Here is a 16,477-nt window from a genome sequence, read left to right as displayed (position 1 = left end):
TATATCCATTTTTATATGACTTTAATCATAACAAACTTTCTCAGCTAAATCTCAAATCTTGAGCTTTTGTGTATTTATTTATGTGCTTGAGTTATTTATATGAGAACATGGTTCAATAGGAAGGAGGAGATCATTGCAAGACATAAATTTTCTCAACTATAGTAGAACAGCAAATCCTAAATTAGGTAAATGTACAGACAGATGGCGATCTTTGGTTCCCCGAGATTGCCTACAGCCTAGGATAGGTGGAACTCACTGAGACATCATGTCTCACCCCAATCCCTTTTATTTTCTTTCAGATAAGCAGGTTGATCGTGGCAAGAAGAGGTAGACAAGAAGCTGAATGATTTACCATCATATACACATTTCGTACCAGACGTAGATGATTTCTTATGTATTTGACAGATGATATTTAATCAGATGTACGAACTTGTAGTGATGTTTATAGTCATTCAAACAAATTTTATTGTACTTTTTAATGTATCCAGTATCAATTTTAACACGCATGCTAGATATTCTAGACAGTTTAGTATGGGTGTTACATTACAAGACTGGGACATATAGTTTATTATATTAGACGCATATTTTTCACGACTTTCTAGATGCTTAAAAACGATTCGACAAAGGTATTTGAAGATGGGTGTTAGGAAAACATTCTCTTTCCGACATTTTCGAATATTCATTATCTTATTGGGTGAAATCAATGCAAGAAAATAGATACTACATAAAGTGGAGGAACTCATAAATTTCATTCAATAAAAGAGTGAGCATTAGAGAACAGAAAGAGTGTGCACACAAGATGATATTGGGAATCAAATTCTTAGCACGATATATATCATGCTTCCTAGTCATTGAAAATTATAAAGACTCGAGTAATAATCATGGGTTAAGAATGACATAATAGAGTTAATAAGTAAATGGTTCCTATAAATATTAGGAATTTCGTTTTTAGTCCCTACAAAAGAAAATCACATTTTATAGCCCCTATAAAGTTTTCCGTCAGCATTTTTAGTCATTGTAAAGTTTTTCATCGTCATTTTTTAGTCCCTGTAGAAAGATTCCGTCAATATTTTTAATCCCTAAAGTGTTATAGAAAAATGTCACAGAAACTAAAAAGTATGATTTTTATTTGTAATGACTAAAAACAAAATTCTGAATATTTTCCTTCAAAAAAAAAATTCTGGATATTTATAAGGACTATTTCCTTAATTAACCCTAGAAAATATAAAGTATCACTTCATGCAAGGTTGTAGTCAGAATTAATGTCAAGAAGGGCAAACTCCTAAATTCTGAAACCCAATTGCAATTGCAATTTCAATTTTCAATCACTCATAAATCATAATTCCAATTGCAATTCTGAACCACTGTGTTCAAAATTGAACAAATCCGCAAACCAAACCAAACCAACCCAAACCGAAACAGCAAAAAACTGCATTTGGGTTGGATGTATTCAGATCACCTTTTGACTCAACTGCATGGTTTGGTTTGCGGTTTTTATTTTACCAACCGAACCAAACTGTAACATAAGAAAAACGCTAACTGAATTTATGTCACATAGACCTATAGTCATAGAAACTCAATGAAATTTTTTATAAAATGACATATTTTTTCTTTTGTTAAGTTTCTTTTTTACTTTTATTTCAAAAATGTATTTATGTGCTACTTGAAATTTTATAGAATGATAAATCTTAGTCTTTTAAATTTCTTATATAATAGGATTATTTTTTGTCGACATTTTTAATTTCATCTACATTGTTTTGTGAAAATAAAACTATAACGTTGAATGAAATTTAAAACATTGTCAAAAACAATACTGGAAATATGTTGTGTTATAGCTTTTTAACTCGATTTTAATATTCGAAACAAAAAATTGTATCCTCAAAAAAAAAAAAAAAACTGCACCAACCGATCCAATCCAAACCGCATTGGTTTGGTTTGGTTTGGATTTTATTTTAAAAGTCAACCGAACCAAACCAAGCAGCATGCTTTTTTTATCTTGTGGTTCGGTTGACTTTTAGCCTCAAAACCGAACCAAACCACACCGCGAACACCCCTACCAATTCCCAATTCCAAATTCAGAAACCCTAAATCAAGCAATGGGATAAGAAAGGCGAAAGAGGGAGTTGAGTCAGAGTCATGAATATCAAAGTTTAAGCATGATTCAGTAAGAAGCATACTGACTCAGAAGGATCTACCTGACTCTTACTATACTCTACTTAGTCAAGAAGCTAAGTAAACGGTATGTGTTAATTTTATTTGTTGAATTCATCAACAACACAGTGGAAAGCATTAACAACTTAATGCAATCTGAGTGGGACCAAAATATATCTCTAAATGTATCCAAATCACCCACCATTTTATACCTATTTAAATAGTTATCGGCCAGCAGAAATACCATGAGATGTTGTCTTTCTAGTTTAGGACCACTGTAAGACTTATTACATTTGTAACATGCATTACAATATGTTTATAATACTCACATTGTGGACACTTCTTTCTTTCAATTGTGAGAAGAATGTTTCATCATTGGTTCATGCTTTTGATCATGTGAGAAACAACCCAATAAAGCAACCTGCATATTGATGACCTACTAGTGCTTCTGTCATCACTTCTTTTTTGACACAGTGTTGACCTTCCACATATCAACGCTCAAAAGATCATCCCACAATCTGAATGAACACACATTTCTTAGATCCAATTTCGATGCATTTCAATGACTACTTGTATTCTTTACATTTCGCACCTCTTTCACATCCCAATACCAATGTAATCGTTCTTATATCTACACCGTGATCTGAACTTGTAACAACAGTAACAGGTGATAATCTGATTTCTTGATCTCGAACCCATTTCATTTGGTCTTTTCGAGTACAAAATTTCTTAAACAAACATTCAACTAACTATGAAGTTGCTCTTATATTTGAAGATATTAACGTAAACTGCTTATTAGTAATGAAGATTTCGATAATGTCATGACAGTTGGCTATAGGAACATTACAATAAGATGACATATCATCCATCTAAAGTGTACACCCATCCGGACAAATCCCGTCCAAACTTATAATCCAGACAAATCCTGTTTGGACATGTCCATCCGGAGAAAGGTAAAATTGTCAAAAAGCCAAGAAGCAACTTCCAATACATATAACGACACAGAGATAAGAGCTCGAACTAAAATGAGTCAGGAAAGCCAAGAAAGATTCAAAGCTTATTTACCTGTGTAAAAAGGAACAGTTCAATTCTTTCGTTTGTTTGATAATAAAACTCCTTTGCATATTAATTTCTCAGAAAGGAGGATCATGTCTATTGAACATTTGAGGTAAGTTTCCTACGTTGCCCCCTGCAATAATTAGATGCAGTTCCTCACCCAACTAAAGAAATAGCAGTAAAATCAACTGCAAGGACATCAGAAGTTCCTAGGCCCAACTTTTACATACAGATTGTTACAAAGATCACTGAAAATTTATAATCCAGATTCACTTTAAAAAAACTATAAAAACCATAACAAGAGCTTAAGAATTTTAGCTAATAAATCAAATATTGGATAGCCAGCCTGAAACCTGAACAATGGATGATAGATTACAAGAATCTGTCCATATACATAAATCATAAGGATAGCAACGACGAAGAGAAAAACAAACAGTACTCATCATTTGATCAAACACAAAGTGATCATATTTTACATGGCCACCTATTTTCCTGAAAGCTTCCAGGAAAATCCTGCACGAACACTGCGAAGCATCGTAAACTGCTTGACAGCTTCATCTGCAAAATACAAAATAACAAAGCAAAAATTTGGGGTGTGTGTGTGGTGGAGCGGTGGGGGGTGGGGAGGAGTCCTTTCGGTAAATGAAAGCTGATTTTATTAAAATATTAAATGTATGTACAAAGGACTTGTTCTCTGATCTATAAGAGCTACAACCAGGATACAAATGTCTGCTAACTTATGATCACTGGGAATACTAACTTGTTACTTGAACAAAAAGGTTTTTACACTGGAAGTCATGAACTTCAAGACTAGCAAAATCCGAAACAGCTGAAAGTAACTCAAAAACTTGGGAGAGGGTAATCTACCAAAGAATCTATATAACCTAATTAAGGTAAGGATTAGCCACAAGACCATCCTCTGTAACTAGTCATAACTTAAAGTACTTTGTTTCCTTTGTCATTGGTATAATGAACGGTAATATACATTGAAAGCTGTTTCAAACCATCATGTTCAAGTCGGAAAGGTCATCCATTGGAATTTCAAGGCCCATAAACCCATCCTCTTGCAATCCATCATCATCAATATTCAACCACGAACCAATATCCTGACCTTGGTCATCAAGCACATCCATTCCAGGGAGTTGCAGGTTAGACAAATCTATAGGTTCATCTTCACCCAGGGCACACTCATTCTTTTCCTTGGCATTGCTATTGGTAGACTTTTCATTTGATTTTGAACCAGATGGCAATTCTGGTTTAGGTTGGTCTGATAGCTTGCCAAGGAGGCCATTAACAGAAACAGAATGCTGACCTGCTTTCTGCTTAGGCTTTGATTTGGGTTTCCTTTCTCCTTTAGTATTAGAGAGTGCTGGCCTACCGGCTTTGGTAGTTCCATTTCTGGATTGCACTTCTCTGCTCTGCCCTTTTCCATCTCTGTCTCTTTCACTTCTCTTACCTTTTGTGCTGCTTGGTAGAGAACCTCTAATGCCCGATGGAACACTTGAAGCACCGACATCATCAAGGGACAATTCCTTTTTCTTCCCCCTGTTTGACCAAAGATCTTCCTTCCCACTTGTCTGTTCAGATGAGTTGTTTATAACAGGATAAATATCTGATAAATTGACATCATGATTATTCATGTTCGGACTAAATTGTGAAGGGCTCCTCCGTGAACTAATGGAACCTGCAGAAGAAATACAAATTAAAAATTAAAATCTAGTCTATACTTGGAGGGGTGGAGAATAAAACCTTATATATAACCGTTCAGGCAATGAAGGATAGAAATCATTTGCCCCTCCATATGTCCAAAATCATGTACTGAGTAAAATACTGACAGCTAGGAAAAAAGGACGCCTCTCAGTCGCCAGTTGACTTTCTTAGCTGGCAGTACCTTTTGCCTTAGTCGCAGTATTTCATTGGGAAGACATCATTATGGACAAGGAGAGTAGACAGGATTGCACAAACAAGCATAAATTAAAGGTTTAAAGCCATGTGAGATTTTGGCTAAGATGATCATAGGAAACACAACAAGATACAAAATAATAGATTAGACCATTTATTCAAGAAGATATTGAACAGGATACCTGTTCTTGCTTCCAGAGAAACAGAAGAAGCATGAGGTTTTGCAGATTCAGCCTCCATGCCACTTTGCTGGGAAGAAGCAGCAAAGAACATATCCTTGAATAAAGGCTCGTTGAAGCAGCTCTTGCCAGTATCTTCAAATTGATGGTACCGCTCCAATGTTCGTTTAACAAATCCCAATGCAGCTTGCTTGGCCACTTTGCTGCTTGTATTTCTCCCACCTGAGGGATTGCGGCCCCAACAAGCCTGCCAACCAATTATTGTCAACTTACTATGCCATGAAACCTAAATATAAAACAATGAACATTTTCTAATATGATGGCATCTACATTTGGCTATGGAGTGTTAACTCTTACTCCGAGACAATTTTAAAAAAGATATTCATGCAGAGTATGGATTCTGATTTCTATGATAGAACACTAAAATAAAATAGGTCAAACAGGTCACAAGTCTGAATTTAAAAAAATCAAAAAAAAAAAAAATAGTGTAATTAATGGTTGTGTTGCAAATGGTAGGTTTCCATAACCTCAACAATCCACACAAGTCATAGAGATTGGGATCACCAACACTTATATAGGGCATATGATACATTATATGTGTTCCTTGTTCTAGTTCCCGTCGCATACTTAAATAATCAGATTTAGACCATGTCTTCACTCTGTCCATACTACCTAATACCTAGTCCAATGAAAAGATCCCCTTTCAACCATTGTAACAGAGCACTTGGCCTGAGGGATAATTGACTAGGTTGGAGTGCAAAAATACTATTTTAAAACTGTAAAACTGGTTATATAAAAAAAGTAATATTGAACTTTAAGAGGGTTACCATGTATTTCTCATAAGCCATCACAACAAGTTTGTCTAGAGCGCGTTGCTCAAAATCCCTGTTAATCAAAATTTTACATCAGCAATGAGCAACAAAGGTTTAAATCCAGAAAATTATCAGGGCATAAATGAAAGTGCAATTACTTTTCTTGACATTCTTTGGTCACTGAGGCAGATTTCAATAACCCTTCTAGCAAGTCTTTCTTCTTGAAAACCTACGGTATACATGAAAATAAAATTACAACGACAATTATATAATATCAAAATCACATCCATAAAGTTCAGAATTAAGTTCATAAATAAGATGTCTAGGCCTGGTCTATATTGCTTCAATAAAAAGTCTGATATTAGCATGAATTTGGGAAGCAATGTTTTTAAAAAATTACGTAATGATAAAAAAAATATTGGCAAAAAAACATTTAGATGACTAGCAATTATTAGTACATTCAACATCAGTTAGTACCTGTCTTTGATATTTCTCCTCAAACCCAGTCAAATCGTCGAATATTGCTACATCATCTGTTTGCGATATTTCAGGCTAGAAAAATTAAAAGAGAAAAAATCAGTACTACAAAAACATACAATATTTAACAATAATAGACAGAACTTGAAAAAGAAAATAAAAAAGAAAAAAAAAACTCATTAGATCTATTGATCAGTAGTCTACTGAAAGTATAGCAGAATAAACTAGAACAAATATAGTTAAACCAAACCTGATAATGTTCATTCCCACAATAAGATGTCATGAAAAATAGCACAAAAGTTATTAGGAAAGTGACTTACCACAGGGTCTGGGGAAATTCCAATGCTTTGAAGCTCCAAGAGAAGCCTTTCATTCATATCCATGGCATCATATTCCAACCCATTGGATGGAATATCAACTACATCATTTATAGTATCATGATGTTCTGGCTTCTGAGTTGTCCTATAACCATTGCAAGCAGAATGAGCAGTGAAGTTATAATTAGCTAGCGGGTGGCTATCCAGATGGTTCAGTTCCAACTCCCCGTTTGTCTCAAATTGAGTATCATATGCATCAAAATTGAAATTTTCACTTCCACTGCAACCCTCCTCTGAAATTAAAGCAGATAACAGCCTTTGACAAAGGGGAATTGCTTTACAATCCCCTTTAGTTAGTTGCGATTGTTCACCGACAATTCCAGCACCCCTTTGAGCATCATGTCCGATATCTCTTGCACAACCCATCAACCCTAACCCATTAGTAACAGCTTCACAATCATCTATATTTGAAGAAACTGGAGTTGGCATCAATCCGCTTGACTCAAGATTTATCTGAAAGATGACTAAATTAGTGAAGAAAACCGGATCAACTAAATCATGCTATTATCATAACTAACAACAAATATAATGTATGCAAGAACTGAGACGAAACTTTTAATATATATCAAAATATAAAAGAGCACAATACAGCGGTGCTTCAAATTTGTCTTTTATCCATGATATTATTGCACTTAGGTTGCCTTTGATTGATTATTTATAAATTAGAATCTAGTTTTTACTATAAATAAGTAAATGTTCCTTTTGTCTCAAATCTCCTGATGTTATATAACAGCCAATGTCATAGTTCCAGGTAACATCAGGGAGATTCGAGACAAAAGGAACATTTACTTATTTATAGTAAAAACTAGAGTCTAATTTATAAATAATCAATCAAAGGCAACCTAAGTGCAATAATATCATGGACAAAAGACAAATTTAAAGCACAGCTGTATTGTGCTCTTTTATTACATGTGAAACCTCTAAACATGGATAAGGTAGACAAGAGTCATGCTGCATTGACCTAACACAAACTCTTAAAAAGTATAGTAACAATAATTGTCACTAATAATGACTAACAAAGATAGGATTCACACCTTTTGTTTCCAGTAAGCAACATCCTCCTCAATTATCATACCGAAGAAAGGCTCCATCTGCTTCCAAAATTGGCCAGTAATAGCACGACCTGCAGTAATAAGAAAAGTCAGAGCTACTCCATCAGATAATAAGTATTTAGGTATCACATTTAGATAGTATTTAGTAAGATTGATACCAGAGTTGATTAGACCCTTTACAGCAGCCACTAGCTCTGCATGTCCATCTTCTGGACCTACTAAAACAACGAAACCAAAAGTGAATAATGATATAGCTGTATTACAAATGGAAATTTAACTTCAATATGTTTTTCTTGACACTTAAACCAGTACCATGGAAATCTGCTGATGCACTAATAGCTGAGTGCTTTTGACGAGTATATGCCTTCCGATCAGAAAGTTTCCTGGTTGGTGGACGACCTGCCTTGCTGCACGGATTTCATAGTAAGATTTTAGTCCGTTCCCAAATAAACAACTTCACAATACTTTCTTCAGAGCTTGCATAATTTTTATAACTTTTGGAAATAAATCTATAATTAAAGGGTATATGTTCTTTTAAAAAAACACAAACAGGCCCTGTAGCAATGATTTAGAAAGAGGGATTCTAACCTTTCACTCTTTTCAAATCCTAGTCTTGAACTTCTGAGCTGCTTTACGGTCCCTATGTTTCCAAGCTTCTCAGATGTCATTGGCGTCAATGACCTTGTAGCAGGAAAATTCCGCCCTGTTCTTCCTTGCCTCCGAACACCGTCTCCACGTTCTTCCCTGGATGCAAGCTTATTTTTTTTCGTTGGAGGAACCATGTTAGAAACCTTTTGAACATTTTGTCCAGCTTTCTGGTCTATCCCATCCGGTTTCCTGCCCTTCTCTTTAGGCTTCATCTCAGCCACCCCTGACTCTTCACTTTCAGAGAAGGCAGCTGAAGATGACGGATCGCCTTTTAATCTTATTTGCTGGGGAGAACCGCCAGACAAACGTTTGGCAACTCCTAACCCAAGATCACTGCCAGACGCATCAGACACAGAATCCAAAGCAGGGGAATCGGCATTACTTGAAACAACGGGAATAAAATTTGTTCTTCTGGCAGTACGGGAGCTCTTGTGTGGCGGCTGCCAGAGGGGGGCAACAGGTGGAGAAGATGAACGCGCTGATGCTGCACGTTTGCGATTATTTGTGCTAACACCAGCAGGGGGCTTGGTTGTAGTGGTACAATTAGATAGTTCCCAATCATTAGGAACAGTTTCTCTGTTAACAACTGGTGACATCTTGGAAGCAGAAACTCCTGAACCTGATCGTGGCGCCCGAATAGATGTATTCAATTTTGCGCTTGAATTAGGGCTAGTTGAATTGAATTCATCACGGACCGTTGCCCTGGGAATATAAAAAACATAAAAACTAAATCAATTATCAATTATAAAATATGTTCAAAAGAAAGACAGAGATCATCCTTTAAGAAAAAAGTAAAAGTAAACAACTAGGACCGATAAACATCAACAAACTATAGTTACACTATCCCACAACAAATTTCAAACATAAACCTCTTTAAAAAGACGAAACCAACCACTTATTCTTATCCTAGAGCAGTTGCTTAATTCAAAACATCTAATCAATTAAAGAATTAAAACACAATAAAGAAGGTAACTATCAATACTGATGACAGTTCATAAGGATCGACAAATACACGGAAATGAAACAACTGAACAACCCCGCAAAAGCAAGGAAGGGGCAATATGAACATGATGTGGGGAAAATTGTTGCTACGGATAAAATAAAGCTTTCTTTCCAGAATCAATAAATCATAAGGCTCTACAGTGTGCTTACTTGTTAGCAGCTCTGAAATTCATCCTTTCCTTGTCTGAATTAAGAGGACGATCCCGCCTATCACTGACAGCAGAATTGCTATCGGTGTCATTTCTAGGAGTAGAGACGCGTGTGCCCAACCCAGCTTGCTGAGAGATGCCATCTGATTTTCCAGCTCCAGCAGTTCCATTAGGAAGGCCCAACCTAGACAAAATACATGAAATTTTCATATGCATAGCCTACAAATTACAAAAAATCAATTGAAATTCAGAAGAAAAAAAAATTACATGTCATCTCCCATTGAAGATACTTAAAATCATTGAGCAAAATCTCTCCAGTAATGTCCAATTTATAGACTAAGCCTTTCGCCATAAAAGGAAAATTTGTTTATTTTTTTAATTTTTAAATACAATGTATATATCCTAAAACGTAATTGGTAACAAATTACCATTGGAAGACTAAGTAGAATGTATATAATTTAAAATGTATTTTTTAAATTATATTTTTTTCTGATCAATATTTACGATGGCAATTCTTTATTGGCACTATAGTCGACTAATGCCAAATAATAAGTTGACCAAATTGCATAAATATTTGATATAATAAGAAAAACCAATTACGTTTTAGGATATATACATTGTACTTGGTCTTCCAATGGTAGTTTGTTACCAGTTACGTTTTAGGATATATACATTGTATTTAAAAATTAAAATAATAAACTAGAGAGCCGTTGCAAATTTTCCTTTTATGGCGAAAGGCTTAGTCTATAAATTGGACATTACTGTGAGTGATTATGCTCAATGATTTTAAGTATCTTCAATGGGAGATGACATGTACATATTTTTTCTTCTTCTGAATTCCGATTGATTTTCTATAATTTGTAGGCTATGCATATGATATTTTCATGTATCTTTGTCTAGGTTGGGCCTTTCTACTGGATCCATTAGAAAGGCCCAACCTAGACAAAGATACATGAAAATATCATATGCATAGCCTAAGAATTAGAGAAAATCAATCGAAATTAGAAGAAGAAAAAATGTCTACATGTCATCTCTCATTGAAGATACTTAAATCATTGAGCATAATCCCTCACAGTAATGTCCAATTTATAGACTAAGCCTTTCGCCATAAAAGGAAAATTTGCAACGGCTCTCTAGTTTATTTTTTAAATTTTTAAATACAATGTATATATCCTAAAACGTAATAGGTAACAAACTACCATTGGAAGACTAATTACAATATATATATATATATATATATATATATATATATATATTGGTTAAATATATTTTTGTTTATTAGTACATTGCATCTAAACCACAATGCGTATTGTGATTTAGATGCAATGTACTAATAAACAAAAACATATTTAACAAATATATATTGGAGAATATTTATATACATTGGGAATATATATATATATATGGAGAATATTTATATACATGGGGAATATTTATAAACGAAATTGGTTTTTCTTATTATATCAAATATTTATGCAATTAAGTCAACTATTATTTGACATTAGTTGACTAGTGCCAATAAAAAATCGCCATCATAAATATTGATAGGAAAAAAAATGTAATATAAAATTTACATTTTCACTGACTGAGAAAAGACAAAGTGTATTAGTACATTGCATCATTAATTGTGGTTTAAATGCAATCTACTAATACACATTGTCTTTTTTCAACCAATATAAAACATTGTAGTTTGAAAATGTAAATTTTAAAGTTAATTTTTTTTCTATCAGTATTTATGACGTCAATTTTTTACTGTGCTATAGTCATTTAATGTCAAATAATAAATTGACCAAATTGCATAGATACCTAATGTACTCAGTCTACCAATGGTAATTTATTGGATTCTCTTCCATTCATGGACAAAATACAATCATAAAAAAAAAAATAATAATAATAATAATAATAATAATGAAAGTCATTTCAATTTTTCATTTATATTGTAAATGGTGAAAGGCTTCAAACCCTTCTTTATGTATAAATTGGACATTACTGTTAATTCATCCTGAATTGGTGCATGTAGTACTAATATCACAGTTTACCCAGCAATGGAATTCCGCCAATGAAAACCTCATCCTAAGAACAATCATTGAAAATTTTCCTCTACTTGAAGTTCAAAATGCTAAATAATACTTTATCAGAGCATATATAAGCTGATTCTTTGTTTATGAAAAGATAAAGGCACACAATTACACTCATACCTGAAAGAATGAGAGTCGTTACTCAATTTTGACCGAGCATCAGTGGCTAGTCTTTGTTGCATTCCTTGCTTAGTTTCCTGGAAATTGTTAACAGGTTTTGCCGATGTTGTACTTGAAGACCCGTCTGGTTTGATGCCTGAACGCTTCTTCTTTGTTTTAGACTTTTCCCAACCATCACCTACAATGGGAAAAATCCGTTCCTCGCCATGAACTGTACCATTATTAGCAAGTCGTAGGATATCCTTCTCTCTATCTACAGTTCCAGATGATCTAACGAGCGAATTAGTCCGCACATCCATCTAGAATTAAACACGCCCCAAGTCAGATTTGCTCAACAGAGTTTGAAGCATACCAAGTTAATATGTAATATGACACTCCATATAAAGAGTAGTACAAACAAAGTTGTAAAGCCATATTAAAACAAAAAAACCATAAAATATAAAAGAATATTCGACGCTTCTTTGATTGTGTTTTGGATTTAGTTTTTAAAATTTGTTTGGTAAAATAGTTTTTCAAAACTGTTTTCCAAAACAAGTATTATTTGTTTGATCTTTTTTTTAGTTTGAAAACAATAAAATAAGGATGAAAGAGTTCATTACAGACATACATACATACATGCTTAAGGGTGAAACACATATATGCAATAAACATAAAAATAATTTTAGAATAGTCAGCATAAATCTTTTTGACACATGCATTCAATTACACCTTACCACGTAAACATTTATGGAGATAGTTTAGGAACTGACATAACAAAGTGACATCATGGTGATTTGATTGGATGCATGTGTAAAAATAAATTACACTTATAGTGCATAGCCATTCATCTCATAATTTTATAATAGGTTTATACACATAAGGTGGTAACTCCACCAAATAACAGAGGTAAAATGTTATAATTCGCAACTTATGCAAAGACAAACATAAAACAGGCTTCATGTCAGACAAAGATATATCGAACTTTTTGGATTTTATGAATTCAGTTTATATATAGTCATATATTATTGCTTACTATCATGCATTATTAAGTTGAGAGCAGCAAGAAACCAAAGATATACCATTAGGAGGCACAAAAGACGAGAAATACCTTGACATCAACCAAAGAAGTTCTAGTGCGCTTGTTTGGAACAGCAGTTTTGGTTCTTTCTTCCAACTTTTGCTGGTCATGTTCAAAACTACCCGTTACTGCATGACCATGAATGCCAATTTTACCTATGTTTGGGCCCAAAACTGGCCGATCACTTAATGTAAAACTAGAACGATCAGTAGAAAAATTTTCCGAACGAGCTCTCTTCTTTGAATTTATATTTGGGAAATCTTTGTTGAATCTAGATAAGGCTTCACTGAACATTTTAGCACGATCCCTGTTGAGTTGTACAGTGTTATTAAATAGTTGTAACTTCAATGCAAGTAAAAGAGCATTTAAAAAACTACCTTGCCCTCCTAAAGTTTGCATGTAAACCATCCCTGAGTCTTTTGATATCTTCTGGTACTATGGATGTCAATTGCTTGCCTTTTGCATAACTAGATGGAGATTCATCTGGTGAAATTCCCAGAGCAGCACTGACATGTCGTTTATAATCCATGGGACGATTAGACTTATGATCTAAAGCAACTAATTTTGGATCAAAACGCACACAACTGAAGAAGTTCATCACATCCCCTTGTGTCGCTGAAGAACTGCTTCGTGACATGTTTGGAAGAGAGGACAAAATTGGATTTTCTATGCCTTCACGAAAGCTACCTGATCTATCTAATGAAGCAGCTATGTGGGATCCTCGCTGCCCAGTGTACAAAGGTCTATCTGGGCTGGTGGAAGATACGTCAAACTTGTTGGATGCTGCCATTGCACTAATTTCCGCACATCTTTTAAACAAAAAATACAGAACAGAGAGTATTGCATGACACAGATGTGGCACTATAGCACATAAAGGGCAAATTTGATTCGCAAGGGAACAATTGGACAACGTACCTGAAAGGTTCAAATTAATAGCAGAGAATCAAACTCCATTGGATATGATGCAGAGATAATCATGTGGACAATAAATAAAAGGTTTAAGAATCAGCTCTGTTAACTTCAATTTCAGAGTTAACATCTAGTACAAGATTTTATTTTAATAGATATACCCTAAAGACTGATAATACAAAGACTCCATAGACAATGAACCTTGAACTAAGTTTAAATCAGCTATATGATATCTAAGTAACAGTTTAATTCAGAAACAATGAAACATTTTTGCAAAAAAAAAGGTCCAAGTTATTAGATACGGTATAAATATCTCTAGTCTTATTGACACCACTAGAAACCCTTTCTGATATAAATGAAAAAATCTTTTGTAACAGAAGATTATTGAATGAAAAAAAACTTTCTGCAAGTTCGTCTCAAGTCTCAAGCTCGTCACATGGATTGTAAATATATAATAAATCAAATAAATACACAACCAAACTTGGCTTACACAAGTCTAATAATGACAGCATAGTACCATGCAGAAATGTACTTTAATAGACATAAATGCTCAACACAGCATCAAGACGAAAACTACATTATTATGACAAATGTTATAAAGATTTTGTCAACAACAAACTTCATTCAAACCAAATACTACTACAACTCACTGTCTACACTTCAAAAACCAATTGCTACAACAGTGTACAGTTTCAATTTCTAACACCAATTACTACAACTTATTATCGTCTGAATTTGAAACACAAGTCATGGCCCTATTAACTAGACTTCATTATCATACTTCCAACAAAAAAACAAGTAGTCAATCTCATGACAACTACTGTTTCGTTATCTAGAAACTATCAAACATTCCCTAACATTCACTTTACAAATGAACCCATCAAAACATTTGAATTTTACTCCTGAATTTGTCAGCCTGTATGAAAACATATAGAACACCATTGATTACAAGCTATAAAACACTGACACAGACATGAACACGACACTGACTCATTAACACCGGTAATTTTTTTTGAAAAATTAATTAATTGAACTTAATCACATGTGCCGTTGTCGTGTCGGTGTCAAACACCAGACATGCCTTCCATTAGTAGTGTCCGTGCTACAGATGTTAGAAATGCATTATTTTCCCTCCAACACCAACTCCAGTCTACTTTTTCGACTATGTTTTTTCCTCTGATCAAAGCATTATTTGCCATCATAACATGAAATCACCACACAGTATAAAAAAAAAACCTACTCCTCTGATTAACCTCAAGCTTTTTCCTAATCACAAATTTCACTATACAAAGTAATCAGATAAATACCATTAAAATTAAATTAGATCATGAATTTAGCTTAATTCATACAAACAGATACTATTCAACCTCTACTTCATAAAATTCAGTTAATTCATAAGTTCAAGTTCATAATTCAAAACAAAAAAAAATACATAGAAAATTAACAACATAAATAAACCCTAATTATACAATCAATACAATAAAAACGAAGAATTTAATACACAAACTACCCCAATAAAGCTAAAAATCAATACCAATTAAAAAATCAAAACCCTAGAAGTTGAAATTGAAAACCAAATTGAACAAAAGCAGGCTCAAAATTGACGCAAAAAAACAAACAAACACGTAAAACAAACCTCAAATCTTGCAATGGTGTAATTGAATAATCGAATTCAGAAAACTGGGAAAAAATTGGGGGAAAACGTGTTAGAATTTGATTTTGCTTCAAGCTTCAAATCCATGGTGGACGAACGAGCCTCTGGTGTTTTGATCGGCAATGTATTGGGTTGAGTGGAATTTACATTTGTGCCCATGGGTTTGTTATTTTGGAAAATTGGAATTCGTGTTTTGTAAAGGGTGTTTTGGGGAATGAGTGAATTAATACGGTATAACTGGCATAGAGTTATACATGTGATTATATATGCTATGCTACATCAATCATCAATGATGTGGTATAAATACAACTATAGTGATAATTATCACAATTTATAATTTTTTTTTTGAAGAATCACAAATTTTCAAATATATATGGTATATTTTCATGAATTTAGACTTTTTTAATTATAGTTCATGAATTTAGACTATTCATTATGAAAAAAAAATTATCTAACTTTTACCTTTTTTTACAATATTTGATTTCACATTTTATCACAATTTATCAACTTTTTTTTCTTTTTGAAGAATCACAGATTTTAAAATATATATGGTATATTTTCATGAATTTTGACTTTTTTTGTTAAAGTTCATGAGTATAGACTAATCATTATGAAAAAATATTTTGTCTAACTTTTACCTTTTTTTACAATATTTGACTTCACATTTTATCACAATTTATCAACTTTTTTTTTTGAAGAATCAAAAAATTTCAAATCATATAAAATTTTTCAAATCATATGGTATATTGACATGAATTTTGACTGTTTTTATTAAAGTTCATGAATATAGACTAATTATTATGAAAAAAAATTTGTCTAACTTTTACCTTTTTTACAATATTTTATTTCACATT

At 33.4% G+C, this 16,477-nt stretch overlaps 1 protein-coding gene across 5 annotated transcripts; it reads right to left on the bottom strand.

Moving 5' to 3' along the window:
- Positions 1-3,846: 3,846 nt before the first annotated feature.
- LOC146945922 (uncharacterized) lies at positions 3,847-15,710 on the bottom strand. 5 transcript variants are annotated; one of them, XM_085744200.1, is made up of 15 exons: positions 13,976-15,710; positions 13,438-13,869; positions 13,091-13,367; positions 12,004-12,302; positions 9,807-9,989; positions 8,595-9,356; positions 8,319-8,413; positions 8,165-8,224; positions 7,989-8,077; positions 6,898-7,407; positions 6,578-6,652; positions 6,259-6,329; positions 6,116-6,173; positions 5,292-5,535; positions 3,847-4,891 (listed from the first exon to the last, which is right to left on the bottom strand). In XM_085744200.1, the coding sequence occupies exons 2-15, from the start codon at positions 13,848-13,850 to the stop codon at positions 4,206-4,208; spliced, it is 3,822 nt and encodes a 1,273-aa protein (XP_085600326.1). In that variant the 5' UTR covers positions 13,851-13,869; positions 13,976-15,710; the 3' UTR covers positions 3,847-4,205. The 5 variants fall into 5 exon arrangements, with proteins under 5 accessions (XP_085600326.1, XP_085600324.1, XP_085600327.1 ...); XM_085744198.1 differs by having other exon boundaries at positions 13,438-13,975; positions 15,606-15,710; XM_085744201.1 differs by having other exon boundaries at positions 8,165-8,221; positions 13,438-13,975; positions 15,606-15,710.
- Positions 15,711-16,477: the final 767 nt, after the last annotated feature.

Source organism: Medicago sativa, chromosome 2, assembly GCF_051527215.1.
Source record: "Medicago sativa cultivar Bolivia chromosome 2, Bolivia_mono, whole genome shotgun sequence".
NCBI lineage: Eukaryota > Viridiplantae > Streptophyta > Magnoliopsida > Fabales > Fabaceae > Medicago > Medicago sativa.
The sequence above is the reverse complement of the archived record's forward strand: the minus strand, read 5'-3'. Positions and strand labels throughout refer to the sequence as shown.

What these genes read in the sequence shown, in the direction of transcription:
- LOC146945922 (XM_085744200.1), bottom strand. Translation starts at nt 13,850, where the DNA reads ATGGCAGCATCCAACAAGTTTGACGTATCTTCCACCAGCCCAGATAGA. An exon ending in TGCATCAGCAGATTTCCATG is followed by an intron (nt 8,225 to 8,318) that starts GTACTGGTTTAA and finishes TCGTTGTTTTAG; the next exon opens with TAGGTCCAGAAGATGGACAT. An exon ending in ACCAAAGAATGTCAAGAAAA is followed by an intron (nt 6,174 to 6,258) that starts GTAATTGCACTT and finishes TTTGATTAACAG; the next exon opens with GGATTTTGAGCAACGCGCTC.